Below are 27,804 nucleotides of genomic sequence, written 5' to 3' on the forward strand. Positions count from 1 at the left end.
GCCATGACTTAGGCACCAGTTATTAGTTGCTGTGAGACCCTCTTGCAGTATCTTAACATCATTTGGGCAGACAGTGACAGCACCCAACTTGCAGTCGTCCGCAAACTTGGTCAGTCACAGGCCTTTTGTCTTTGCCTAGACCTGTGAGAAGTAGATGCCAAATAGTAGGCATACTACGACAAATCCCTGAGGAACTCCACTAGTGACAGGTTTGCTATCAGAGGTGGAGGTGCCTGTTTTGACCTTGAGGGTCCTGTCGGTCAGCCAGTTGGCCACCTACCTGATGAGATAGGAATTTATGCCAAGTTGTGCTATCTTCTCGATGGTGCTAGTGGGGGGTTGTGTCAAAGGCCTTGGCCAAGTCAAGGTACACTATATGTACTGACTTTCCCTCATCCAGGGGCCTTGGTGACAGTCTCAAAGAAGTCAACCAGGTTGAAGAGGCAAAATCTGCCCTTGAAAAATCCGAACTGGGTGGGGTCAAGAGCACATTCCACAAGGTTTAAGGCCACTTCTTCAGTTTTTTGGTCAGGAGCATCAGTAGATGACATTTGTGCCACTTCCACTTGGTCCAGTGTTCATACCGTTATTGCTCAGAGTACAAGTTAGATTTGATTTCAAGGAACAGAGCTGCTTTTGGCTCTGCAGTACTCCAAAATATCCTTCCATGAGGACCACCCAAGGTTCATCCAGGTGTAGATTCTGCCCCATCAGTTGAAAAATGAATGAAAATGACAACATCAGATACAAAAGTTATGTACTCACCATAACAAAGCATCTGTGTTGTCCATTTTCATTCTTCCTCAACTTTACCACCTTCCTAACCCCCTTCCCTTTCTTCCTGGAGAGACCTAAGAGACGTTACTTTGGTAATCAGTTGTTCCTTGTTTGAGCTCCAGTTTTATCTCTATTGTTTCTGCCTTATAGAGTCTTTATAGTATCATCCATCTATTACTTGGGGGCAACAAACTTGATCTGAGGTATGCTAGGTTAATGGGGCATTATTGGGTGAAGGAAGGAGCTCGAGAGATGGATCTGTGAATCTGGAAAAAGCAGCCAAGCCGGATCTAAGGTCAGGTCTGCGACCCATCAATTGAGGAAGGATGAAAATGGACAGTACAGATGCATCATTATGGTGAGTGTATAACTTTTGTTTATAATTGGTATTAAATATTTTAAACTCTCTTTTTACACACACACACACACATATATATATATATATATATATATATATATATATATATATATTTTTTTTTTTTTAGCATAATTGCCATGTACTGTGACTTGTTTCTGTAGATCTTCAGCTAGGTTGTTAATTTATAGCCCTGTCCATTTAGCTTTTTAATTTCGGACTTTCCCGGTCAACAAAATGTTAAATAAATGTTAAATGTTAAAAATGTTAAATGTTAAATTTCTGTGTGCTGTAATAAATGTCTGAATTTTAAATTTGTGTCTCAAATATCCTGTAAATATCTCTGTGCTGTTTATAATAGAGTTACATTTAATAAAACCTGTGCTTTCTGCATTTCAGGTCTATACCTTTGCATATCCTGTCAGTGTCTTTTTAACTTTCTGTGTAATGTACAATAATTATTATGTAATGTGCGCTATCTTCTGTAACAAATTAAACCCGTGTCATGGCTTGAGTATATTCAATAACTATTACTACCTGTTCTTTAGATAACTTATGTCGATAAGCCTGCTATAAATAATTCTGTCACCTTACTCTTAAAACTAATGACTGAATAATGTGAGGTGTTATGTAATTTTGCAAAGTCTGTTCTAATTATATATTCATACTGTTAATGAGACACATTAATTAAAGACATTTAATTACATTCTGTCATACACAAAAACACTTTATTACTACAGATGTTAATAATTCTACTACATCAAAATTAAAAATTAAAAATTGAGTAACTTAAAAATGCATTCTTCTTGGTTGCATGGTTCCATAATTTAATATAAATTTGCTCTCCATTTTTGACAGTTTGTGAGTCAGGACCCCCCTCATCTGAGTATGGTCTGCCTAAAACACTAAAAGAAAAACTTTCATGTGAGCCCACATGAACCCTATGAAATGTTCTGCCACAGGACTATCCAAACAACGATTTTTGATGTCCACCAGATGAAGAAGAATGCGTAATTTAACCATCCCTTTTGTCTGACCAATGTACCATCTAGTAGGTATACATCCACAGCCAACTGCGTACACTACCCCACATGGCATACAATTGAATCTTTCCACTAAATTGAAACTCTACCATTTATCTTAGTACCAGAAATGTTCCTAATCCTTCTACAGACATTGCACCTTCCACAAGCAAAGGAACCTACCCCTGTTACCCTCCCCATCTTTACTCTGTGATTCAACAGTTCTTTCAGATTTAAAAACCTACCATGTATGTATGTAATTCATGTTTCTAATCAGTTTCTTGGCTGTCCACTAATTGATGCTGGTATTTAATAAGCTGCTTGATGTGTTTAGAATTATTCCTGGAAGGCATCTAGCTGAGGTACCAGAAGCTCAGTAAAGAGATCTTGGATAGTTATTTTGTGGCTCCGGTTGTTTTGTTTTATTTTTTTCCAAATGATTAACCTACTGTTTTTCTTCCAACAAAGGAGAATATACTTTACATTTGATGGATGTGCCTCGGCAACTCAGATTTGACCTGCATCTCACCAAAGGCATTAGGAAAATAGACCAGTTTTGTCTTTCCTTTTCAGAGGCCACATTGGTTCAATGAATTTCAAAAAATATTTTATCCTTGTGGTTCTCTGAATACATTACCTTTACTTATAAGGAAATGAGATTAGCATTACCACACAAGCCCAAAGCTCATTCAGGTAGATTGGTGGCTAACTCCACTGCTTATTTTGCTAGAGTCCCCCTAGATTTACGTTGTGGCTACCTGGTCTACCATTCATACTTTTGTGTCACACTACAAACTAGATGTGCAATCCAGATATTGTACATCTTTTGACTCAACCATACTTTAGAATATCCTTCCATGAGACCCTCCTTGGGTTGTTTGGTAGCACTGCAGGCCCAACTTCATATATAAATTACTGGCATAAAAATTATTTGCAGTAAATTTGCATTGTCTACAATCAAAACAAGAATATGTTCCTGAAGGTTTGTTAGTACTGCACCTCGTTGATGTGCCTACTCTATTTTGATCCTTTTCCAAAATGCCTTTAATATTGCTCATCCATTTGTAAACAAACGTAGTTTTTTTTTTTTTTTTTGAAAAATAACTACAGTAAGGAGTTGTCCTGCCCTGCTAATGTTAACTCCCCTGTGTTTACTGATAATGTTTTTAATTACTTTGCTCTTACTGGTAGACTTCACTGGAAAAGTAAGATTTTGTCAACGCTCATTACTCACAACCTTTCAAAACTTCACAAAGGGATTTCTTCATAAAGTGACCTGGATAGCTTTTGTCAGTATTCTCCTGACTCTCTTCACAGAACACCCAATCTTTCATAGTGAGTTTAGATGCTCTAATAAGTTGACTCTTAACACTACCGTTTTGGTGTATTAGGGATCCATACTGGTGTAATCTAGGTATTTGTTTCCCCTTTTTCCTTTCTGTGGAGCTTGGCATACTAGGTGTCAAACCCACTCTTGTTAATGGTTAAATCCAGGTAATTTACCTGTTGTAGTCTAAATTATTATTTCAAATAAACAATACACTTACTCAAGTATTCCACAAACTCATGAAGCAAATCTGGGGTTGAGTCCAAATCAAAAAATATCATCAGTGAAATAGTAATACTGTTTACCCTTCTCAAAATACCTGGACTTAAATTTGCCCAAGCTGCCCCAAAATTATTAGCATAAGAGGGGGCCTTCTAGACCCTCATAGCTACACCACTGACTTGTCAGTATATTTCTTTCTCAAAGATAAAAAAAATATTATCTAATCCAACAGTACATTTCCAGTCAACATTCACCATTAATAGTTTAATTTGGATGTCAAGGTAACATCTCACAATTTCTAATCTATCTTCTTTGGGAGTAACAGTGTAAAGCAACACCATATCTAGTGTCACCAGTTAATATCATTGATACCTTTAAAAAGCAAATGAATCTTTAAGTGTTTTATCTCATTACCAAATGGTTTTAAATAATGTTCTTCCATGGCTGCCATTGGGTCAGTTTTAGTGTCTTTCTCTGCTACTATGGGTTGGAAAGGGGGGCCTTTAGATTTTTTGTATATTTTGGGGATCCTAAATATAACTGGCAACATTAGGCTTTGGATTTTCAAAAATTGAAATAATTCCATTATTTAGGCTCATTAAACAATTCACTAAGCACAAAGTCAGTGTGTATATATCTGTTATTGAGAAAGTTGTCATTAACTTTCTGATCTGTATCACTTTTCTTTAACATATTTAAGATCTTACCCTGATATTGTTCTTGCTTCATAATTACTAAACAACCCCCCCCATCTACAGCTATGATCCCAAGAGTCATATCCCGCACTAATGATTTTAAAGCTGTTACTTCAGCATTTAAATTATAGTAGTTTCTACATATACCATGATTACTATGATGAAAAAAATGTAAAAAGTCCATTTCACACATCTCAGAAAAAACATTAACTACAAAGTCAGATGGGAGGTTAAACAAACTAGGATTTTTAAATTTATATTCTTTATAAAATGTATTCTGTTTATAAAAGTAAATGTTGAGATTCAAATGTCTAATAAAAAACATTTAAATTTGCCATTGTCTCTGATAGTTATTTTTTCTTTCAGGTACAAACATAAGTCTTTTTGATAAAACATTGTTTGCCATCAGACAATTCATCATCATTCAAGTCTACAATGTTAAAAGCCATTATTTGTTGGAGAATGCATTGTACATTGAAAGAACTGATTGAGCTTGAGGCAGCATTGTCTTTCAGTCTATTGGCACAAGGCTAACAAAGGCTCAAGACAGCTTGCCACTCATTTTGAGAAAATATGTACCAGTGTAGGAAACCAAAGAAAGTAGTAATAGCTATATGTGTTCACTAATTGATAGAATGCTTTCCTCATAGATCAGTGTAAAGGGTTGTAGTTAGTCAGCCATTTACTGCCTTTCTTGCCTTCATAGCACTCAGCTGTACAGAGTTTCGCAGAATGTCCAGATTTTTTCCACATATTTTTGGTCTGTTCCTCAAAATATGTGACTGACAATTAACTGAGGACTGAAGTCACCAAATAATGGCATACCTTTGAGTTTCAGGCTTCATAGCCTTCAGAAAATGCATGTTAACTCAAAGCCTTTTATTCTAACAACTTTCTAAGTTTATAAGAGCAGTATTAAGATCTGTCCCTATTTTTGGGCCATTGTGCCTCCATTATTTTAGGCTTTGTCCACATTTCTTGTGCTGAGAGGTTGAGAAGTATGGTTGCTTTTTACCATTAGACTTTACTCTCTGGTCAGCACTATTCATTAACCATACTGATGTGTACTGGGTGCTGTACCTATTGTTAGTTTGGCAACTTGTTTTGAAAGCAGTACAAGCTGCTGGGAGGAGCTTCCTTGTGTCTACTATATTTTTCTAGAATAGGACAATTCAATCTGTGACTCGTCTCCATTGAAAGCTCAATTGTGTTGTAGGCATGAGTGTTAAAGAAAGTGGGCAGTGCTGCAGAACTCCATATGTGTATGCTTTATCCTATGCATGTTAACATGGGGCTGCCTAAACATAACAAAGATAGCATCCAGCCAGAGGGATAGACAGGTGCGTGTATTAGACATTTCAGTTGATAAACTCTTATTTATTTTCATAATTAGTATTAAAAAAAGCATTTGTAACTTGAGGAATAATGACCATTTACATAGACACACAAACAAGACTTTTTGTCCCAGCCTGATTGCAAAGAAATGTAGTGGTGTTTTCATTGACAAGTACTGTAACAAAAATAATAATACATTTTTTGTATTTTTTTATTCTTTGTCTCTCACGCTCAGCAAATGTTTTTGAAAAGCATTTTCCAGCTACCATTGATTCCTTTCAGGATGCAGTGAAGTGTTTATCGGAATTTGCGTGTAATGCTGCTTTTCCCGATACCAGCATGGAAGCCATTCGTCTCATTCGTCATTGTGCGAAATATGTTTCAGACAGACCTCAAGTAATCTTTTGAATTTAGATTTTTACATTTTTTGTTTGCCTTGCCATTTTATATTCATTTATTTTTTTTAGAAATGCTGGTATCAGTTCTCTTGTATAACTTAATTTATTTTTATTTTAGGCCTTTAAAAATTGTAAATGTTGACTTTATTAGGCCTGTTTGATTTTATGTTTTTTGCATAACTGTGAAAGTTTTGCTTGAGTTAATTTACTTTGGTTTTTGCTTTACCATGCTTTGCAAAAATATGAAATTGCTTATATTAAATTTTTTAGGCCTTCAAAGAATACACAAGTGATGACATGAATGTAGCTCCAGAAGATAGAGTATGGGTGAGAGGATGGTTCCCAATTCTGTTTGAATTGTCATGCATAATAAACAGATGCAAACTGGATGTCCGGACACGGTAAGAACTCACTTATAAAACTGGTGTTAGAAATATATAGAGAACAGCTGTACCACCATACTTAGGGATGAGCTGACTGTTGTATGATAAATCTGTAATTTTATACTTCACTGATTTTGCTTCTACCCAACAAATCATTTGTGGAGGACTTTGCATCACCAAGTTTGGAGGCAAGTTCTTGATGTGTCAGGTTTCATTCTACTATATTGTGAAGGTTTTGAAGTGTGCATAGTACAATTTTAGGAAATAATTATGCTTTTCTTACTTTATGAGACACTTTAAAATTGGTTGAAAATTGCATTATCCTTTCTGAGCACTTTCACAAGGCTGCTGACGTTTCTCAGCAACCCATGATGGTGTCCCTTTACCTGGGTTACAATGTGTACTGTCCTTGTAGTTTTCCCTTCTAGCAATCATCATTGGAAATTTCTTACATTCTATTTAGATAATGCATTCTGAAGCCTGCCAAATCTTAAATCAAGGCCATCACAGACACTTCCTTTTCTGTGAGATGCACAGCATGACCTAGATAAATGCAGTACTCTGAGTCTCCCTAGCCAGTAACTAGATATCATAGATGCAAAACGCTTGAGGCCTACCTCATTGGCTTGCATTTTTGTGGCTGTAATGTTGAACCATTCCAAGGACTGGCTGGGAAGTGAGGTTGAACACCAGGTAAAATTTGAAACAGGCTCAAAAAGTAATTGATGCGGGTTAGCTCCAGTGGCGTAGAATGATAAAGCCCTAACTGCAGCCCATTTAACCCAGGTTCCGTTAGTAGCATGGGTAATGGAGTGGCAGAGAGGGATGGGCATGTCCATCCTTGGGGGAGAGCAGTCACTGATGTTGCTCTCTAAGGGCAGGCATGGTCCAAAGAGTTGATTTACCCTCAGACACAGCCAGTAAGCAACCAGCAAGTGTGTGTGTGTGTGTGTGTGTGGGGGGGGGGGGTGCATATAAAAGATAGAAAAACATTGGAAAGAAGTACAGATGGCCAAGCCCCCGGGACACCTTTAAGATCCACAGCTAGAGCCAGCAACACCACAGCAAGTCAGGGGGTAGGAAGGTGCTGGTAGGCCCAGTCTGAATTTGGGACACTGAGGGCTGGGCAGGTATCAGTGAGGACCAAGGGGACAAAAAAAGTAATTGCTGCAGAGACCAAGCCAAAAGTGTCTAAGCTGCAAAGGTCTTTGCTCCTTCCTCTGGATTATCACTCTTCAGTGGAAGGTTTCCTTATAGCAAAGTGTCTTCTATTGCAGTGGAAGTTGAGTAGGGGGGCATCTTCCTAGCATAAATGTATTTTATTGCTATTAACTAATCGGCACGGGTAACTAATTTGTTTGCAGTTAAAAGCATTCTGTAGAGTCTCTTTGCTCCTTTATCTGTTTAAAAACTTTCATTTTGTGGCTTTCTGTAGTGTTTACTGTCTGTAGGCTAATAGCTTTAGTATTAGTTCCCACCTTGCCTCCCTGTTCATGTCTTGTTGTTATACTTGGTGGCTTTGCAGTTGCCCGCCCCTACTGTAAATCTGATCTGGGACACTCCTCCCAGTCTAGTGTCATTAGCTCATTCTACCTAATACAGAGAGAACATCTGAGAAGGCATTCTGTTTCTCCTTTTTCCCTTTCAAAAAAAAAAAAAAATTGCCTGAATCTCCTTGTGTTCTGTCTATGCTTCTCAAACATTTTGGAAATATAGAGTATATTTTGGAGCATTTATTATGACTGTAATTGCCTTAATATTGCTACAACTCAAGTGCTCTAGGTTGCACTGCATCTGAATTGTTTGTGTGTTTTAGCTGCTTTTCTGTATATATAGACTTCTCTGTATATGTTAACTAGCTACTTATTCTGCTGTATTACTGCCTCTTATATAGTTTTTCAGTTGTGCACTTGCCTTGCTTCATCTAAAAAGTTTAAAATTGCTAATTTTGTAGAGTTTTCATTGCATTTACTGTTTAGGACTACACACTCAAGTGTGTTAGCCTTTTCTGTGTTTATTTACTGTATTATTGCATTGTTTAGCCCGTTTCAACAAAAAAAAATACTATCTTGTTTGCTCGTTTCCCACCATTCCTAGCCAGTCCATATCCCAAGCTTTGCTTGTCTCAGCACTTTATTTTCTGTGTTCAGAGCTATCCAGACCTTGCTGTGGTAGAGGGAAGTCCTACTGCATACCAGTGGGAGTGGTAAGCATTGTACTGCCTATCTAAAGCTAAAGGAGTGGTTTCCAGCTCTGAAATTGTAATTTTATTAGCCTTTCTGGGCTGATTTCTATCCCTTTCAGCTTTCTGGCTTAAAAATGCATGTGTTTGCACATTTTTCGCATCATGCAGCACTACGAGGCTACAGTTAAACTATTCCAGGTGCCAGAAAGTCTGCTCTTCAAATTTTCCGTTAGAACTAGCTGGTTTCTCAGTAGTAGCACTAAAATCTGAACCCCTGTGACTAGCACTTGCTCTAGAACCTGCTGGAAAGCACTAGGAAGCCTGAAACTGATACAAGCACTCAACTCTCCTTGTCAATCAGGAGAAATTAATAGTTTGCTCTAAACAGCGTATAATTGCAAAGAACCTTGCAAAGGTAAGGGAAAACAGCTCTTAAACTTTACAAAAAAAGCACCTAAAGAGGCATGTCCAAGGGTCAGCTTCCGGTGATTTATCCTGTCCACCTGGTGAATCTGGGCATACTGGGGCAATACGGCAACTACCTCATGTACACAGACAATCCTCTCCTCCTACCACCCAACACTACAACCTGCAAGAGATGCACTTACATAGCCAAACTGGAAGCAAAGCTCTCTCCGGCCAAGATTGTGCTAGACAGTCAAGAGGAGAAGGTTAACACCTGCACTACACCTCAAGCAACTCATAGCCCTTCAAAACCCACACCATCAACACCCACACATAGCAACACTAAACCCACATATGCAGAGGCCCTTAACATTAACCTGCCCAAGCAACAAGGACATCTGAAGCTGAAACGCAAACAAACACCAGTCACAACCAAAGTGACACATAGCTCACAACACCAGTGTGCCACCCAACAACATCCCCTAAGGCAAGACAATGTACCCAACACTTTAGTCATAGGTGACTCTATAGTCAAGCACAGTGATGTCCCACTCACAAGGCTGAACAAGGAGAAAATTACAGTCAGCTGCCTGTCGGGGTGCCAGGATCTGCCACATAACGCATGCACTCAAGTCACTCCACAACAAGTATAAATACGACTCTGTCATTGTCCATGCTGGAGTGAATGACTTGAGACGTACCTCCATGGACTACATGAAAAGAGACATGGAAGAGCTCTTGGATCATGTGGCACAGGCAGGTATGACCCTAGCCCTAAGCAGCATCCTGCCTTCGCCCAGAATGATACCACAGTATAAGGACAAAATGATTGACTGAAACAATTGGCTAAGCTTCTGGTGTCATTCATAGGGGATCCAGTATTTGTCTGCCTGGGAAGACATGATCGACAAACCACGATGCTTTGCCAGAGATGGTCAGCACCTGTCACCCCTGGGATTCAAGTTACTAGCTAAAGCTCTTGCCACCCCCATAGTGCCTTTTTTAGGCAAAGTTCAAAGGATAAAACCACCACCGTAACAGATACAGGCATGCAAAATCTGAAGGTAATGCCACTCAATGCTAGAAGTCTAAACCTCAAAATGCACTCTCTCGAGGCACTCCTAAAAATGGAGAATATCGATATCTGTGCAGTAACTGAGACCTGGTTCAAGGCTCCAGAGACCCCCCTGTAATACCAGGCTACAACTTTTACCACACTTTTTGGCCACAAAACCAAGACCGAAACACTAAAGGTGGAGGAGTATCCATATTCACCAAGGATATTCACACCTCCAGGCTAGTTGCCCAACACAATGCATCTGAAATTCTCCAGGTGCAACTAACACTAGGTAAGACTGCAATCCAAATTGTAGCTACAGACCCCCCACCATGCCCCAAGATTCTCACTACACCTTTCTAAACATACTGGAAAATATTAAGATACAACCAAACACCCTAATACTGGGTGATTTCAACTACCCTGCCATTAAATGGGAAAACTACTTGGGTATCAACTCCTTTTCCGAAGAGTTCTTGGAATTCATAAATTCCAATGCCCTGGATCAACTAATCCATTGTCCCACCAGGGGCTCCAGTATCCTAGACCTGGTCATTACCAACATGGGAGATAGACGCTCCACACCAGTGGTCACCCCCTCATTGGTCAGGTCTGACCATAAGCAAATCACCCTTGACATCCACATCCCACCCCCCCACCCCCCCTAGTAAGGAAACCTCCTTAAAAAACTTCTCCAAAGCCAACTTCATGCTACTGAAGTCAGAAGTGGCAAACTTCACAACACCCATGCAGACTTGATCTGAAAGTTCGACTGCAGAATCCTACACTATGGCACTGTATGAACACATCCACTCGTGCATGAATCGTGCCATTCCAAATAGAACCAAGATGTTCTTCTCCAAAAAAAGGAAGCCAATCTGGTGGTCCCCTGCTATAAACAAACTATACAACAGAAGGAAGAAACTGTTGCAGAAAAGAGGAAAATCCCAGGATGCAAAAAAACTCCCTCACCAGCCTCAGTAAGAAGCTGAGATCCCTCATAAAATCCTCAAAAGCTAGTTACGAAAATAAAATTGCCAAAGATTCCAAAGACAACCACAAGGCATTCTATAGTTATGTCAAGAATCTAAATGGCAATGCTCAGATCTGCTCTGAGCTACAACAGAATGGCATTAAATATACTGATCCCAAGGATATTGCCAATATCCTGGCAGATCGATTTAGTGCCAGCTTCACCCCCCTTTCACCCACTAAAGGGCCCATCTCAATACCAAAAGATTGCCAAATTCCGGTAATCACGGCCACACAGGTAGAAACTGCACTATCCAAAGCTAAGAATACAGCATCCATGGGACCAGATGACATCCCGGGCTGTGTACTACATGAACTACAAAATGAACTGGCACCTCACCTAAGTGTCATGTTTAATCATAGCCTCACCTCAGGCTTCGTGCCCACTGAGTTGCGCACAGCTACAGTTATCCCACTCCACAAGGGGGGGATCCGCCTTGGATCCCGGGAACTACCGTCCCATCAGTCTGACAAGCCTGATCTGCAAGGGCATAGGTTCATAGGTTGGTACTGGGCTATCTGCCCGAAGGCATATATTAGCCCAGCCAGGTTGTGCGGCATTCACCTCCCCTTTAGTGGTTCCCTAGACCCTTGTACTAGCAGCTAGTACCCTTGGCCCCTATCTAGTAGTGCTGTTGGTGTGATCCCGGTGTGAACTTTCTGTTACCCATCCACTCATCAAGGTTCCTCTTGAAGAGTGATAGTGAGGGGCTCTGTCTTATGTAGATCGGGACCCTGTTCCATAGTAAGGGAAGTCTGTGTGAAGGGAATCTATCTCTCCAGCATGTTCTATTCATTGTTGTGTTGAGGTTTATATCACTAGAGCTTGTAGCTCGAGTAGATTTGGTTTTGCTAAGATGGAGCATGTTCAACATTTCTGGGTTGGACATGGCTCTGTACGTTAGACAGAGATCGCCTCTGAGAAAGCAGTATGCAACAGAGAACAGTCTTAGCTTTTTCAGTCCTGCTGCATAGGGCAACGGTTTGAGGTCAGTAATCTACTTGGTTAGGTACCTCTGTGGTCTCTCCAGCTGCAGGAGATGTCTAGCCAGGTACATTCCAATTGGTGCATTGTACTCAATAATGGGTCTGATGAGGGAAGAGTAGAGGGGCACCATTACATCCTTAGATCTTGATGAGAACCCTTTCGTGATCAGATGGGTCACATAGAAGGATTTTCTAACCACTTTGGCAACATGGTTATCAAAGGAAAACTGACTATCTACTTGGGTCCCTAGATCCCTTATTTCTTCAGATTTCAGGGGATTACCTCCTATGTTATAGTTTGCGGGTACTCTGTTTTTTCCAAAGGGGATTACTACGCATTTTTTGCATTTAGCTTGAGACCATGGCTTTGACACCATGCATCAGTCTCATTTAGGCCCTTCTGGAGGATCTCCATGTCGGCCGGAGACTCTGTTATAGCACCCAGTTTGCAGTCGTCCGCAAACTTAAGTCAGCCACAGCCCTTCCGTGCTTGCCTGTACTTCTGAGAAGTATATGCCAAACAGGAGGGGCCCCAGGACAGAGCCCTGAGGCACACCACTCGTTACTGGTCTGGATTCGGACATAGATCCCGCTACTCTTACTTTATGGGATCTGTCTGAGAGCCAGTTTGCAATCCATCTTGTGATGTAAGGGTTTATGCCCAGGCTGGTGAGATTATCAATAATACCTGAATTGGGGAATAGTGTCAACTGCTTTAGCAAGGTCAAGGTAAGCCGTGTGTACCTCCTTTCCCTTATCTATAGCCTGAGTAACTGTCTCAAAGAAATCCACCAGGATGCATGGAATGCATTATCATGGAACTTATAAACAAAGACATTGGCAACCTTCAAACACTGGACACCACCCAGTTTGGGTTTGTGAAGGGCCAGTCTAGTCTCCTGAATCTGATTGACTTCTTAGAATCAGTCTCCAGAGCTGTGGACGAGGGTAAGGCGGTCCACACAGCCTATGTGGATCTCGCCAAGGCCTTCGACACCATCCCCCACTCTGGAATTATAGATAAACTTACTTAGCTGGGCATAAATCTCTACGTCACTTGATGGGTTGCCAACTGAGTTACTGACAGAACCCAGACTGTAAAAGTAGCCGACTCTAAATCCAGCTCCAGACAAGTGACAAGTGGAGTACCTCAGGGTTCAGTCCTGGGACCATTCTTGTTTGTCATTTACTTCTCTGAAGTACAGGCCAACACTAAGGGACTCTGGCTAACAAAGTTCACAGATGACTGCAAACTGGGAGCCATTATTGAATCCCCAAATGATGTGGATATTCTACAAAAGGGCCTTACAGAAACAGATTCCTGGTGCCAGAGCCATTGGCTCAAGCTTAATGCCAAGAAATGTATAGTTATCCCTTTTGGAAAAAAACATGTACCCATGAATTACCACATAGGTGGCAGGACACTAAACATCGAAAGTGTGATGAGAGCCTTAGAGACACAGGTGAACAGTGGTCTCACTTTCGATAACCACATCGCCACAACAGTCAGGAAATCCTTGTATGTGGCACACCTCATCACTAAGGGCTTTTCATCCAGAAAAAAGAAGGTCATTGTCCCACTGTACTCATCCCTCATTAGACCCATTATAGAGTATAATGCCCCATTTAGTATGTACCTCACAAGACATCTGCAACAGCTGGAAAGGCAACAGAAATACCTCACTAAAAGAATCGCAGGCCTAAAGTAGATGCCATATGCTGACCATCTAAAAAAATTCCAGCTATACTCTGTGCCATATCGTCTACTCAGAGGCGAACTCTGCTTAACATACAAGGCCATGTCAAACCCTGAGTTGTTGGACATGCTCCACTTAAAGAAGTCACACGCTCCAGGGATCTAAACCTTGTCATCACAATGAACAAAACATGCTGGAGGGATAGGTTCCTGACCCAGAGAGGCTCCTGACCCAGAGACTCCCCATACTCTGGAATAGACTGCGCATACATGTCAAGCAGAGCGCCTCATTGGCCCTCTTCAAAAGGAACCTTGATGATTGGATGGGAGATAGGAAATTCACCCCAGGGATCATATCAGTCGCCCTGCTAGACAGGGGTCCAGAGAAGTAAATATTGTTGGAAGAAATATCCAGGGAATTGTTATGGCTAGGCTTGTATAGGCCCTAGGGCCGATAGCAGAACCTATCTGCTGCTTGGGAGTGAGCCCCAGGCATTTGCCATCACCATGCCCCACTCATAAGCAACTTCCAGGAGTTGGGCAAGGAATAAGGCTTTGGAATACCCATGCTTTTATGTTGTTATATTTCAGATATTTAGGGTATATAGTTTCTTTACCCTCCAAAGATGAAGAATACCTAACGTAGGTAGAGAACGTCCCTTATCCTCTTGCTGTATTCATTCTTATGCATTTATTTTTTCTGATGCTATTTCCTTATTTCACAAGCTTGTTCAGCACATGATAGCCAACAACCAAGAAAATTGTAAGAGATAATGTGGCATGCGAAGACAGCTCTGTCTCTGTATGTCAGTTAGGAGATTCATTTTTGGCAGCTTTAGCCTACATGGTACTAGCGGTGTGAGCACCTTTTCCTCTTTCCGCAAACACACACACACACTCACCAAGGTGTCAGCACTGAGTGCACAACTTTGTTATCTCTCTCCATGTCCTTTGAGGAATGACTGTGTATGGGTTCCTTTTTCCAATAGGAGGAGTTTCTTCCTACCTTCATCAGAATCTTCTGTTATTAGAGAGACTGCAGAATAGGAGGCTCCCAATCATATACTTATTAAGACAATTGTGTTTTTTCTTCTTCCTTTTCCTCTTCTTCTGCCTTTTCTTTCTGGTGAAGACTGTGAGGGTAATGAGGTTCATTGTCTTGTAGCCTTCTTATACCTGTCCTGGTTGAGACATCTAACTGTGGTACTGTCCTCAAAATACTCCATTAAGCCTGGAATGGAAAGTCAATCTTTTTTTGTGTAGCATTGTATAATAACCCTTTTCTGCAGTATTTAAATACTTCTCTTAATTCTCTACTAATATACAGTATCATCCCTTTCCCTTTATAATTATCATTTTAATGTCTAACAAATCAGCAGTTTTTTGGTATCCCTTATTTTCAGACGTGAGCATAGTTACACTCTTCAGCAAAGTTTCTTAGGTTTCTAAACAGTAGATAAAAACCTTACCTCTGTAACAAAAAAGGACCGCATATTTAAACATATAAACAGTCCTTTTCAAGTGTCCTCCTAATGTTCACAATTTTAATTGTTTACAGTGAGCATCATTAAAATAAAAAAAGAAAATACAGACTGGTGATAAAATACACCTCAATGTCCATAATCTTTATTTACTTTATTTATTAACACTGTTGACTAGGTTAGTCCCATTAGGTCAGTGGCTTCTTTTCAGGGGAGACCTGAATTGTTTGTTCATACTCACTAGGGGAAATTTGGCCAGGCCATTAAGAACTTTCCCTACTGTTTTTGATAATTGTCATGGGCTTTCTTACATTCACCTCAGCAGATGTGCCTTGGTTTAACGTCTCATCCGAAGGATGGATCTTCACTTCCACATCCTTGCATTCACCAATATAGTTGGTGCCCTGTCACACATCTGTATTTTCTAAGCCCTGAAACAAAAAAAAGAAAACATGGTATAGAAATCCAGTGCGCTAAATGTTTTTTCTTCTCAGCTTACTACTATCACAGTAAATGTAGTATAATAATCTACTTGTTATTTTTCTACCTGTAATACTGGAGTACACTCTTATGGAAGTCTCCCTTAACTGTTGTTAGCCATAAAGATTTTGCCAGAATTTAGATCTTTAATCCCGTTAATCATTGCTAGTTTTACATCTTCCACAGATTGAGGTCTTTATAACATATCATCTATTGCTAGTGTCTCCTGCTATAAATTTCAGTCATTACACAGCTGTTGAACTTTTTTACTCTCTTGCATTTCACTCCTCCACATAACGTTGCTATGCCACTTTATATTCCTTCTTTCTCTCACACTCCGTTTGCCCATCCTTTTTCTCTCTGCTTTCTGCAATTTCATATATTAACAGTGCTCTTTCTGTAACAGTTTCTGCTAGTGCTTTATAATGAATTTCTATACTTTTCACTTTCTGTGGCATTCCTTTCCTACAAGCTGTCTGTAACTTGTGCAGCTGCTACTTACTGGTGCCTTATCAAGCCTCTCTCACTGATTGTTTTTAGAAACACACTAAACTAGGTGGAAGACCCTAGCCATATGTAGGTTTGCTTTACCCCTCTACCCTGTCCCCAATTTCCACGCACACCTTTACTCTAAATGTATATTATCTCTTTTCCTGCCCACAGCATCTCAAACACCAATCCATTACATATGCATCATTGCACATCATTAAACCGCTTCCATCAGTCCAACTGACCCATCACCATAATAGATGTCATTAACTCAGCTTTTCAGAACATCCTTCACTTTGACATTTTCTTTCACCTACCTCAGTCACCAATCCCTAGCCATTTTACTACTCCCTTATTATAAATACATCCCCTCCCCACCTTTCTCTTATAACTACTCAAATAACTTCTCCCCACCCCTCTTACTACTCCTCTACTACTCTAATCATTTTCTGTGTATTACTTTATGCTGCCTCAATCAGTACTGACCCAAATGCTAGTAATAACCCCTCTCCTACTGCTTGCACGCCTCACTACATGTCACTGCTATCTCTGTATCATCTACTTGAAACCCTTTTTACGATTTTTGCAAACACATGGGATCGAGGTGTCACTTCAGCAGTGACAGTCATGTAGAAGATTCACACCCTTTGTACCAAATCAAATTATTCAATCTCTTGTCTCACAATCTCTTCATGCAAGTCACTCTAAATCTCCCCATCTGTGTCATTCTTCTTATATTCAGCTTCATAAGCAAACCTACTTACATTATCACTCTTTAATCCATAAGTTAGACCCCAAACACACGTGAAATACAAACTGGCTCGTTCTATTTCATTATATATGCATATCTCTTGCACTGTCATGGACATTCATTCTGACCCTAGACCCTCTCAGCAACCTCCCCCACATGTATGCCATCTGCAAAAAAATAATACTCTCTGACATTCCATCTCATCTGGCAACAAAAGAAGTATGTGTAGTAAGTTTTTTCTGAAAAGCATCCTTGGATAGCTGTCTACAGCCCAGATATATTAGTCCTAACTAAAACTTGGCTTAGACCAGAAATTAAAATTAAAACAAAATACTACCTTAAGGTTTCAATATTCTAAGAGCAGACAGAACTAAAATAAGTGGTGGATTGACAGTTATCTACCCCAACACACTGGAATTCTCTATCCCTATAGTCTTTCCCCTTTGTCATTAACATTGAACCTCTCACTTCCTTCTTAAAAAATTAACTTCCACAAACATGTATGCATTATTACTGAATATATAGGTTCATAGGTAGGTACTAGGCTATCGGCCCAAGGGCCTACGTAAGCCTAGCCAACAAGATTCCCTGGCTTACGCCACCAAAGAAATCTATTTTCCTGTGCCACTGTCGAGCAGAGACACAGAAGTGATCCCTGGGGTGTATTTCCTATTTCCCATCCACTCATCAAGATTTTTCTTGAAGAGTGCTAATGAAGAACTTTGCTTGACATAGATGGGTAGCCTGTTCCAGAGTATGGGAAGACTGGGACAGGAATCTATCCCTCCAGCATGTCCTGTTTATTGTGGTGACAAGATTTAGGTCCCTAGAGTGTGTAGCTCAGAGGGATTGGGATTTCTTTAGGTGTAGCATGTCCAACAGCTTTGGGTTTGACATAGCTTTATATGTTAGGCAGAGATCAACTCGGAGTAGATGATATGCTACGGAGTAAAGCTGGAGTTTTTTGAGGTGGTCAGTGTAGGGCATTTGTTTGAGGCCAGTAATCCTCTTTGTGAGTTACTTCTGTGGCCTTTCCAGCTGCTGCAGATGTCTTGTGAGGTACATTCCAAAAGGGGCGTTATGAGTGTCGAGTAGAGGGGAACAATGACCTCTTTTTTCCTGGATGAGAACCCTTTTATGATGAGATGTGCCACGTAGAAGGACTTCCTGACTACTGTGGCGATGTGTCTGTCAAAGGAGAGACTACTGTTCACCTGGGTCCCAAGGTCTCTTATCACACATTTGGTGTTAAGTAGATTGCTGCCTATGTGGTAGTTCATGGGTACAGAGTTTTTACCAAAAGGGATGACACTGCACTTTTTGGCATTGAGCTTGAGGCCATGGCTCTGACACCAGGCATCTGTCTCAGCGAGGCCCTTCTGTAGGATGTCCACATTATTTGGGGACTTGACTATGGCTACTAGTTTGCAGTCATCTGCGAACTTTGTTAGCCAGAGGCCTTCTGTGTTAGCCTGTACTTCAGAGAAGTAGATACCAAACAGGAAAGGTCCCAGGACGGAACCCTGTGGTACTCCACTTGTCACTGCTTTGAGGTCAGATTTGGAGTCTGCAACTTTTACATTGCGGGTTCTGTCAGTGAGCCAGTTGGCAACCCATCTTGTGACATGGGGATTTATACCTAGTTTAGTGAGTTTAGCTATAATTCCAGAATGGGGGATGGTATTGAAAGCCTTGGCGAGGTCAAGATAGGCTGTGTGGACCACCTTACCCTCATCTACGGCTTTGGTGACTGCCGTAAAGAAGTCAATCAGGTTCAAGAGGCATGATCTGCCTTTCACAAACCCGAACTGGGTGGGATCCAGAGTTTGGAGGTTACCATTGTCTTTGTTTATGAGTTCCATGATGATGCGTTCCTTGGCCTTGCAGACCAGGCTTGTCAGGCTAATAGGTTGATAGTTCCCGGGATCAGTGGTGGCTCCCCCTTTGTGGAGTGGGATAACTGTTGCTGTGCACCACTCAGTGGGCACAAAGCCTGATGCGAGTCTATTATTGAACATGGTGCTTAAGTGGGGAGCCAGTTCATTCTGAAGTTCATGTAAAATGCAGCCTGGGATGTTGTTTGGTCCCATGGATGCTGTGTTTTTGGCTTTAGAGAGTGCAGCTTTTACCTGCGTAGTTGTGATTACAGGGACTCTGCATTCTTCCTGTATAGATATGGGCCCTTTAGGTCCCATGGATGCTGTGTTTTTGGCTTTAGAGAGTGCAGCTTTTACCTGCGTAGTTTTGATTACAGGGACTCTGCATTCTTCCTGTATAGATATGGGCCCTTTAGGGGGTGGGGGGTAAAGTTAACACTGAACCTATCTGCCAGGATGTTGACAATATCAGTTGGTTCTGTAATTTTCGTGCCTTTGTGCTTTAACTCAGAGCAGAACTGGGTGTTGCCATCGAGATTCTTGACATAGCTGTAGAATGCTTTGTGGTTGTCCATAGAATTAGAGGCGATTTTGTTTTCATAGCTAGCTTTGGAGGATCTTATAAGGGATCTCAGCTTCTTACTGAGGCTGACCAGGGAGCTCCTCCACTCATGGGATTTTACTCTCTTTTGCAACAGTTTCTTCCTTCTGTTGTACAGTTTGTTTATGACAAGGGACCACCAGATTGGCTTCCTTTTTTTGGAGGATAGTGTCTTGGTTCTTTTTGGGATAGCACGATCCATGCACTCGTATAAGTGCTTAGAGAGTGCATTTGTGTAGGAGTCAGCAGTTGTAACTGTATTGCCCATCTGCATGGGTGTCATGAAGTTCACCACTTCTGTCTTAAAAAGCATGAAGGTGGCTTTGGAGAAATTTTTTACCGTGGTTTCCTTAATGGGGGGCGAGATGTGGATATCAAGGGTGATTAGCTTATGGTCGGATGGGACCAACGAGGAGTTAACTTCAGTTGTGGAACACCGGTCACTCATGTTGGTAATGACTAGGTCTAGGATATTGTTGCCCCTGGTGGGGGTGTGGATAAGTTGATCCAGGGCATTGGAATTTATGAATTCCAGAAACCGTTGAGCTAAGGAGTTGGTACACGAGTAGTTTTCCCAGTTAATGGTGGGGTAGTCGCCCATTATTAGGGTGTTTGGTTGAACCCTAATATTTTCCACTACATCAAGAAAAGAGGAGTGGGAATCGTGGGGCATGGTGGGGGATCTGTAGCAAGCTACAATTTGGATTGCAGTTTTGCCCAGAGTTAGTTGCACTTGGATAACCTCGGATGCATTATGCTGAGCAGCTATCCTGGTGGTGTGGATATCCTTAATGAATATGGACACACCTCCGCCTTTGGTGTTTCGGTCCAGGTTACATGGCCGAAAAGTGTGGTATGAGTTATAGCCTGGTAGTGCAGGGGTGCTCTCTGGAGCCTTGAATCAGGTCTCAGTCACTGCACAGATATTGATGTTTTCCATTTTAAGGAGTGCCTCGAGTGAGTGCATTTTGAGATTTAGACTTCTAGCATTGAGTAGCATTACCCACAGTTTTTGCTTTCCTGTTACTGTTACGGTGGTGAATTTGTTATTTGAACCTTGCCTAAAAAAAGGCACTATAGGGTCAGCAAGAGCCTTAGCCAGTATCCGGAATCCCTTAGAAACAATATCCCTACTGACTGAAGATATCTTCTCCTGGGCTTCTATTAACATCCTTCATGAAACCAATTATCCTCTGTGTTTTAAATGTATACTGGTCCGGAATTTGCTTAGCGTCGCCTTTAATAACCTTAAACCTGCATGGTTTTACTTAAATAATTCAGACCTCAGCTAGATGTAATAAAGGTGCCAGTAGAACATCCATTCTTATCTTAACTTATTTTATTTATTTATAAATATTTGATGACCAGGTGGGTATACTGGTTTGTTGATCCTTTCCATCATCATGACCTGGGTTAAAACAATAATATTGCTACATATACACTGGTTGCAATAGCATATAAGACTTTGCAATAGCACATAATTTAGTTTGTATTTACAACATTTTATTATTTTTATCAAATTAGTTTAACAATTATCATCAGCAGAATGGTTAATGGAATAATTTTATAGCAGTGTCATGAATATGATAAAATATAGGCGTGTGAACTTAGGCTGTAGATGATTGTCACTGTTAAAGTGACACCTTGAACCCATGTATAAAAATGGGAAAAAGGAGTTGTGGATGGATGGTTAGGCCTATGATTTATTGGCTATTTGCTGTTGTCTCTAAAGCAGTTTCAAGTGGATGATTCAAAGAGACGTTCTTTTAAGTGTTTTCTTGAAGTCGTGTATGGATTTTTGCTTCTGTGATCAAGTGGTTCGAGGTAGAAGGTCCCAGTATAGAGAAAGCTCTTTTTCCAAGTTCAGTTTTGAATCTTTGATGTGCCAGGGTGAGAGAGCTATCCTGTGAGCTTCTCACTTCATATGAGCTTTCAAGAATAGGAAGTTTATTTTAGAGGTGGACAGTAGCCTTGTTTTATGACCATTGTAGATATTGTGCCTAAGAGAAAAGTAGCCCTATCTGTCACTGGGAGCTATTTGTTATCTGTATGTACAGAACATTGGAGGAAAAGGATCAGCCAGGAGGATAAATTTGCAGATTTTATTAAGTGATGTTTGCATTTTGTTGTTATTATATACTGAATGTTAGACTGGTGAAGATATTCTGTATTCAAGTTTGGGGGTTAGTGCATTCTTAGTGATAGCTATGTGGGCTTTCGGGGAAAGCACGAGCAAGACTTTGTAGCAAAGTTCAAGTTTTGTTAATACCGTGTTTGTTATACAGTCTGTATGAGCAGTAAAGGATATACAATGGCCAAGGATAAGGCCCAGATAGTTTTCATCAGTAGCTTTCACAGTAGTGTTGCCTTTATTGTCTCTTATATGCATGAGAGGAGTATAGGGTGATTTATTTGAGGGAAAGATCTTTACATTAATTTTCTTGTAGTTGATTAGAAGTCTGCTGCAATATGTCCAGTTACCCAATTTAGTAAAGTCTTGATAGAGCTTATTTTGTAGTTCTGAATGGTTATTACTGGATTGTCACAAAAGTCTGTCATCTGCATATATAACCCAATTTGAGAATTAGAATTTAAGGTCATTGATAAAGAGGGAGATTAGCAGTGGTCCTAGAAAAGAGCTATGTGGCACTCCTGTGTTTAGAAGGCCATTGTAGGATCGAGATTTGTTGTAACATAAGATCTATTCTTTAGATAACTGAAACCAATGAATAGTACTGAGTCCAAAGTTGAATTTAGCTAGCTTGTTAAGAAGAAGCATGGTATGATTCAATTGCAAAGACCCTGGTTATATCTATAAACACCCCTGCTGTGGTGTTCCTTTCATTCTTGTTGTGATATATGCTAAATGGTAGCCATTCTGAGAGCAGTGAGAATGCAGAATGAATTGCAAAAAACATGCTGTGATTTCACACCCAAATAACATAATCTCTGTAGGAACCCTGACAGATAAGTTAAGTAACCATCTTCCCACTGTTTCTAAAAGATCCAACACCAACTTCACTAAATAGCATCACTGTATCATAGTTGGCAACATATTCAAATTTAGTACTAATGCTTTAATTGCTGCCCTGGAGAAGTATGCCCACTGGCTAATGTAGTACAGAATTCAACAAAGTGTTCCTAAATATTCTAAATTAACCAGCTATTCTGAGGTGAGAGGGAGTCATATCCAACTTTTCCTTGGCTACCTCCAGACAGCTTATGAGAATCAGGGACAAAGCCTGACCTACTTGGCAGAAAACCAAAACCCATTAAAGTATACAGTCTTTAGACAACAAAACACTCACCATGTATATGATTAAACCCATGAAAAAAACTTTCTGTACAACCACACAAAAAAACAAAACAATTCTAAGGTCATCTGGCCATCCATACACAACCTCTTGAACCCTGGTCATGTCCCTCAGGCAACTCCTTTCACTGACAACAAATCAGACAGCAGTGCCTGTTAATTCCATCAACACTTTCTATACTCTATGGTGAGACTCATTATTGAAAAGCTCCCTAGGGATCTCCAAATTCCCTGTCTTCAATCTACTAATTCCGGCTCTCATACCAGTTCCTACTTTCAGTGTTAAAACACTAATCGTAAGTTAAAACTAACACTTGCAGTGAATAATCTCCCTGCAGAGTGTATTAAAATTATTGCAGACATTCTTGCATATCCTGTTAATATTGTGATAGGATGATCCATTCAAGAAAGTTATGCCCCAGCCATCTAGGGGAAAAAACATACATCCTACTAATTCATAAACGTGACAACTTCACTGACTTCTGCAGATGAAGACTAATAAGTATACTGTCTTCATTATCTAAAATTCTAAAAAAATGCTTACAAAAACTACTACTCAGTCATTTCACTGATGATACTCTGTCTCCTACTCAGGCCAAATCATAGCATCACCATAGCTCTTCTAGCTTCATTAGTACTGCCAATATTAGCATACACCATGATAACCTAGTCTCATCCCCCTTTCTTTATTTATCAAAAGCCTTTGATACCATCTATCAACAAAAAATTTGAACTATTTCATTCCTCCCTCTCCTAGTTCAGCAGCTACATCTCTAACTGATCCCAAGCATTTGTATGACAGAAGATTACCTCGCCTTCTCTTAGTCTCATTCCGGGTCCCAGCAGCATCCATTATAGGTCCCTTTCTTTTTAATGTATTTATTATTGACTTACAGTTATCAACCACAAAATCAAGATTATTCAGTATGCAAATCATTCTATAGTCATGGGCACTGAATACAAGTAAAACATTATCGTTTGTTGAATCATGTCCAAGTAGCTCTCAGCTGTTCTTAAATAAAAAAAATGCAGTTCACTCTTAAATCTGTCTCCAGCAGAAAGTCACTCTTCAGTATTTCTGTAGCTATTTAAAAAAATAATTCAATTTTTAGGAGTTAGTAATAGACGGTAACTTGTAATTTGATGTACATATCTTGCAAATAGTCAAAAAGATTCAGGCTGCTGCACAGCCCTAAACCAGTCTCATACTGATATTTCTAGAACAATTATTGCTTCAACATATTTTCTTCCAACACTGTTTGCTGCTTTTGTCTTTATTGAGCTGGATGCAGATATAAAATGTAAACTGGAAACAGTCCTACAATAAAATCACTAGATTTACTGCTAATGACACTCAAAGGTCTCATCACTGCTTGGCACTAAAAAAACTTGATTAACTTATCCCAGAATATGACTTATAATCAACTACTTGTCATAAATGATCTTGTATACAGACCAGAAAAATGCCTAGCTTTAAAGAACCTCATACAGCAGTACTCGTATCTAAGTCTGAACTGTCATTCTTCTTTCTCTCTGTTAGACATGTAGGTAAGTTCTAGGCTAGCTGCCCTTTCAAGCCATTTTAACCCTAGCCAGTTTCCATTTTGGTACTTGAATTAACCTATCCCGTTTGATGATATATTGACCTTTAATCATCTAATTCTGGGTCTACTTCACCCTGTTGAAGGTCGTCAATATCGAAGCTGATATTGTCGGCACTAAAATGTCGAAAGCGAAAGTCATCGCGTGTATAAGCGGAAATCTCCGTAGGGGAGATTTCCATTTACTGTAGTGTAGTGCAATCTTGAATTTGGTATATTTAAGTAGCGGGGGGTGTGGGGGGTGCAGACGGCCTTGCCCCTCTGCATAGAGCAATTTGTGTTGTGTTTGGGTGGTTTGTTTTTTTTTTTTTTTTTTTTTTTGTGTGTGTGTGTGTGTTCGATGTTCAGGGGTTTTGACATTTTCGTGTCAATTACGCTGTCGACAGTTTGAGTTTTTGACAGCGTAATATAAACGCTTTAACTCTCACATGAAACAATGCCTCATTGATTCATGACCATGCTCCTATCATCCCCTGATTAATCCTGTTCTCTAGTACGCTACTTTTTCTTGACACTAATTTAATAAGGAAGCATACAAATATTGCTTGGCACAGATGCTATTATAAATGACAGATACCATTTATTAGTCACTAACTTCATATTTTAAGCATACTAAAGGTGTTTGTTACAATGCTTACAGTAACTGGTTTTATGTTATTTGCACTTCTCCAGTGGACTTGAATAATATATCTCATTATCAAACTGACCAGCTTTAAAGCAATATCATCTAGTATGCTGCTCTATATATTTCATATGTATCTATACCTGCTCATTGTTAGTAAAGATGTTTTATTTCTAAATGGTGTTTCTGTAATACTTATAAATCTGATTAATATTAGTGGAGCTTTTCTACTCGGGCCTCTGCAAAACGGGATTAAGTGCGCAGTCAGACTTTCCTGGTAAACAAATGCAAATAAATAAATAAACCCGTACAGTAGACATCCCATTTGACTTTATCTTCATCTCAGCAAACAGTATATGAAAGATCAAAACACCATATCAGCAATGAATATATATCCAGTAATGCAACAGTTTAATTCTGGTGAACTATTAGGGGAAACAGTCTTTTGCCACCATCTCACATTCCCAAAAGAAAATGAAAATCTTGATTTCTTTCTTCAACCTCATTGTGCACATTACATTAATTCTGTACACAGAGATTACTTGATTTCACTACATGCTTCATGGAAAACCTCTGATCATGTTCCTCACATTGGTGGCTAAGAATTAATAAATAACTTCATGACTGTTGAAATAAACACCTTTAGCACTGCAGGGCATGACTGGTTTACACATGATTTTACATTTTAGCACTCATTAATAATCTCTGTAAAATGAGAACTCTGCACTGTGGTAGTCTGTGAGAAAACATGATCTGCGTAAACTGTCCAACCTTCGGTTGAACTAATTTTTCCCCGGGTTGTTCAATCTGCCAAAGAACTAGCTCTTTTTCATACCACATAACACACTGCACTAAAATCAACCTAGGTTTTCTTGTAGTCTGTTCAGCTGCAACCATTGCCAGTTGATAATCCTTCTCAGTGAGAACCACAAAAAGAAGCAAAAACCAATAAAACCAAAATCCAAGGCAATGAATGCAGCAAGGAATCCGTAATGGGAAAAACAATAGTTTAATCCAAAGACCGTTAAAAACTCTCTGAACAACAGTTACAAAAGGTCAGACCACAAAAAACAATTCAAGTTAAGCGCGCTTTCACTTTGCCAATACAAAGCTTCATCAGAACTAAGATCACCTGATGCAAGGCATTTAAATACATACATTGTAATTGATCACTTTGAACTCTTAAAAAGACATGACACCTTACTAAAACTCTGATGTCAAAGCTATTAAGCCATAAAAAAAATATGCAAATCAAAATAATTGTATATATATATATATATATATATATATATATATATATATATATATAGTAAATAACTTTGCCATGTAATTCATCCTAACATAAAAAATAATAATAAAGGTGTATAAACATGTTATAAAAATGCATAAACCAGCACTTATATGTAACTATCTAGTTAAATACATAACATCTAAAACAATTAAAACAGTTTGCGTTTGATCAGTTGTATCCTTGTAAATATCTTAACCATATCTAACATAACTCAGTTATTGCACAATTCCCTAATGAATAAATAAATGAAATCAATCCACGTAATAAGAACTAAACAAATAGAGCACCCCGAGACAACCATCATCATCTGACAATTTTGCTGTAAAAAAATAACAATTAATTGCATAAATACTTAACAACCCCGTTCAAAAATGATAATGTCACAACTTTGCCCACCTTAGTTTCAATACACTAGTAATACTAATGTAGTCATTTAGACCCGGGGGTGTACCAGCGTCAATTTTTAGCTGCCAAAATAATTCTCTAAACTCGACCCTGGACTCCCAGTTGCCACCTCTGGGATCCATTGCCACTTGTTCTAGTACGGCAAATTTAATGTTCATATTGTGACAAAATAATGAATTTTGTAAAAAGCATTAGATTCTTTTTCTTTATTAATTTCATAAAAATGTTCGTAAATTCTTTTTCTCAGGGTTCGTGTAGTTTTTTTGTATATAAAAACTATTACAACTTACACATATACCAATATAGACTATTCTCCTCGTACCACAATTGTAGTAATTAGAAACTGAAAACCTAATTCCTCTAGAAGGAATATATATATATATCTTTCTGTTGTAAAATGTGTTCACATTGACGACAAGCACCGCATTTAAAAGTGCCCCTTTTAGATCTGTTTGTCACGGCCTGCTGAATACCGTTCTTCTCAAATATATCCTTTAAATTCATACCTCTTCTTCTGATAAAGGAGGGCTGTGTAGGTATATATCTCCCTTCAGTTGAACTAATTTTTCCCCAGGTTGTTCGATCTGCCAAAGAACTGGCTCTTTTTCATACCACATAACACACTGCACTAAAATCAACCTAGGTTTTCTAATAGTCTTTTCAGCTGCAACCATTGCCAGTTGATAATCCTTCTCAGTGCCTAAAGGTTTCTTGGAGAACCCCATCCAAAGAGACAGGTCAAATTTTTACAAACTCTACAGTCTTGATTCTTTCTCACACTCCAACGCTTCACTTATTCTTAGATTTCTTCTTCAGGCTTTTTTAAATACCTTTATTGAAATGTTACTTCTGACATAGGCAAACATACATTTATTCAAAACGAAACAAGCCATGGAGGACTTCCAAGATGGCTGCACATTGAGTAATAGCTTAATTCTTAGCTCTCCCAGTGTGAAAACAGAAACGTATCAGAGGAGGCCAGTGGGCTTTTGTGTTTCTGGGTAAATTTCAGTAACT

The 27,804-nt window shown here is 39.5% G+C and overlaps 1 protein-coding gene across 2 annotated transcripts in view; it reads left to right on the forward strand.

The window, feature by feature from the left end:
- Positions 1-27,804, forward strand: part of ARFGEF1 (ADP ribosylation factor guanine nucleotide exchange factor 1) — a 4,299,619-nt gene that overhangs the window by 3,009,429 nt on the left and 1,262,386 nt on the right. For both annotated transcript variants that reach the window (XM_044067163.1, XR_006364243.1), the window contains exons 28-29: positions 5,969-6,129; positions 6,402-6,532. In XM_044067163.1, coding sequence (XP_043923098.1) covers positions 5,969-6,129; positions 6,402-6,532 — 292 coding nt within the window. The remainder of the gene's footprint in view (positions 1-5,968; positions 6,130-6,401; positions 6,533-27,804) is intronic.

The sequence above is a fragment of the Protopterus annectens genome, chromosome 3.part1 (assembly GCF_019279795.1).
Source record: "Protopterus annectens isolate FY-2018-M chromosome 3.part1, PAN1.0, whole genome shotgun sequence".
NCBI classification, from domain to species: Eukaryota; Metazoa; Chordata; order Ceratodontiformes; family Protopteridae; genus Protopterus; species Protopterus annectens.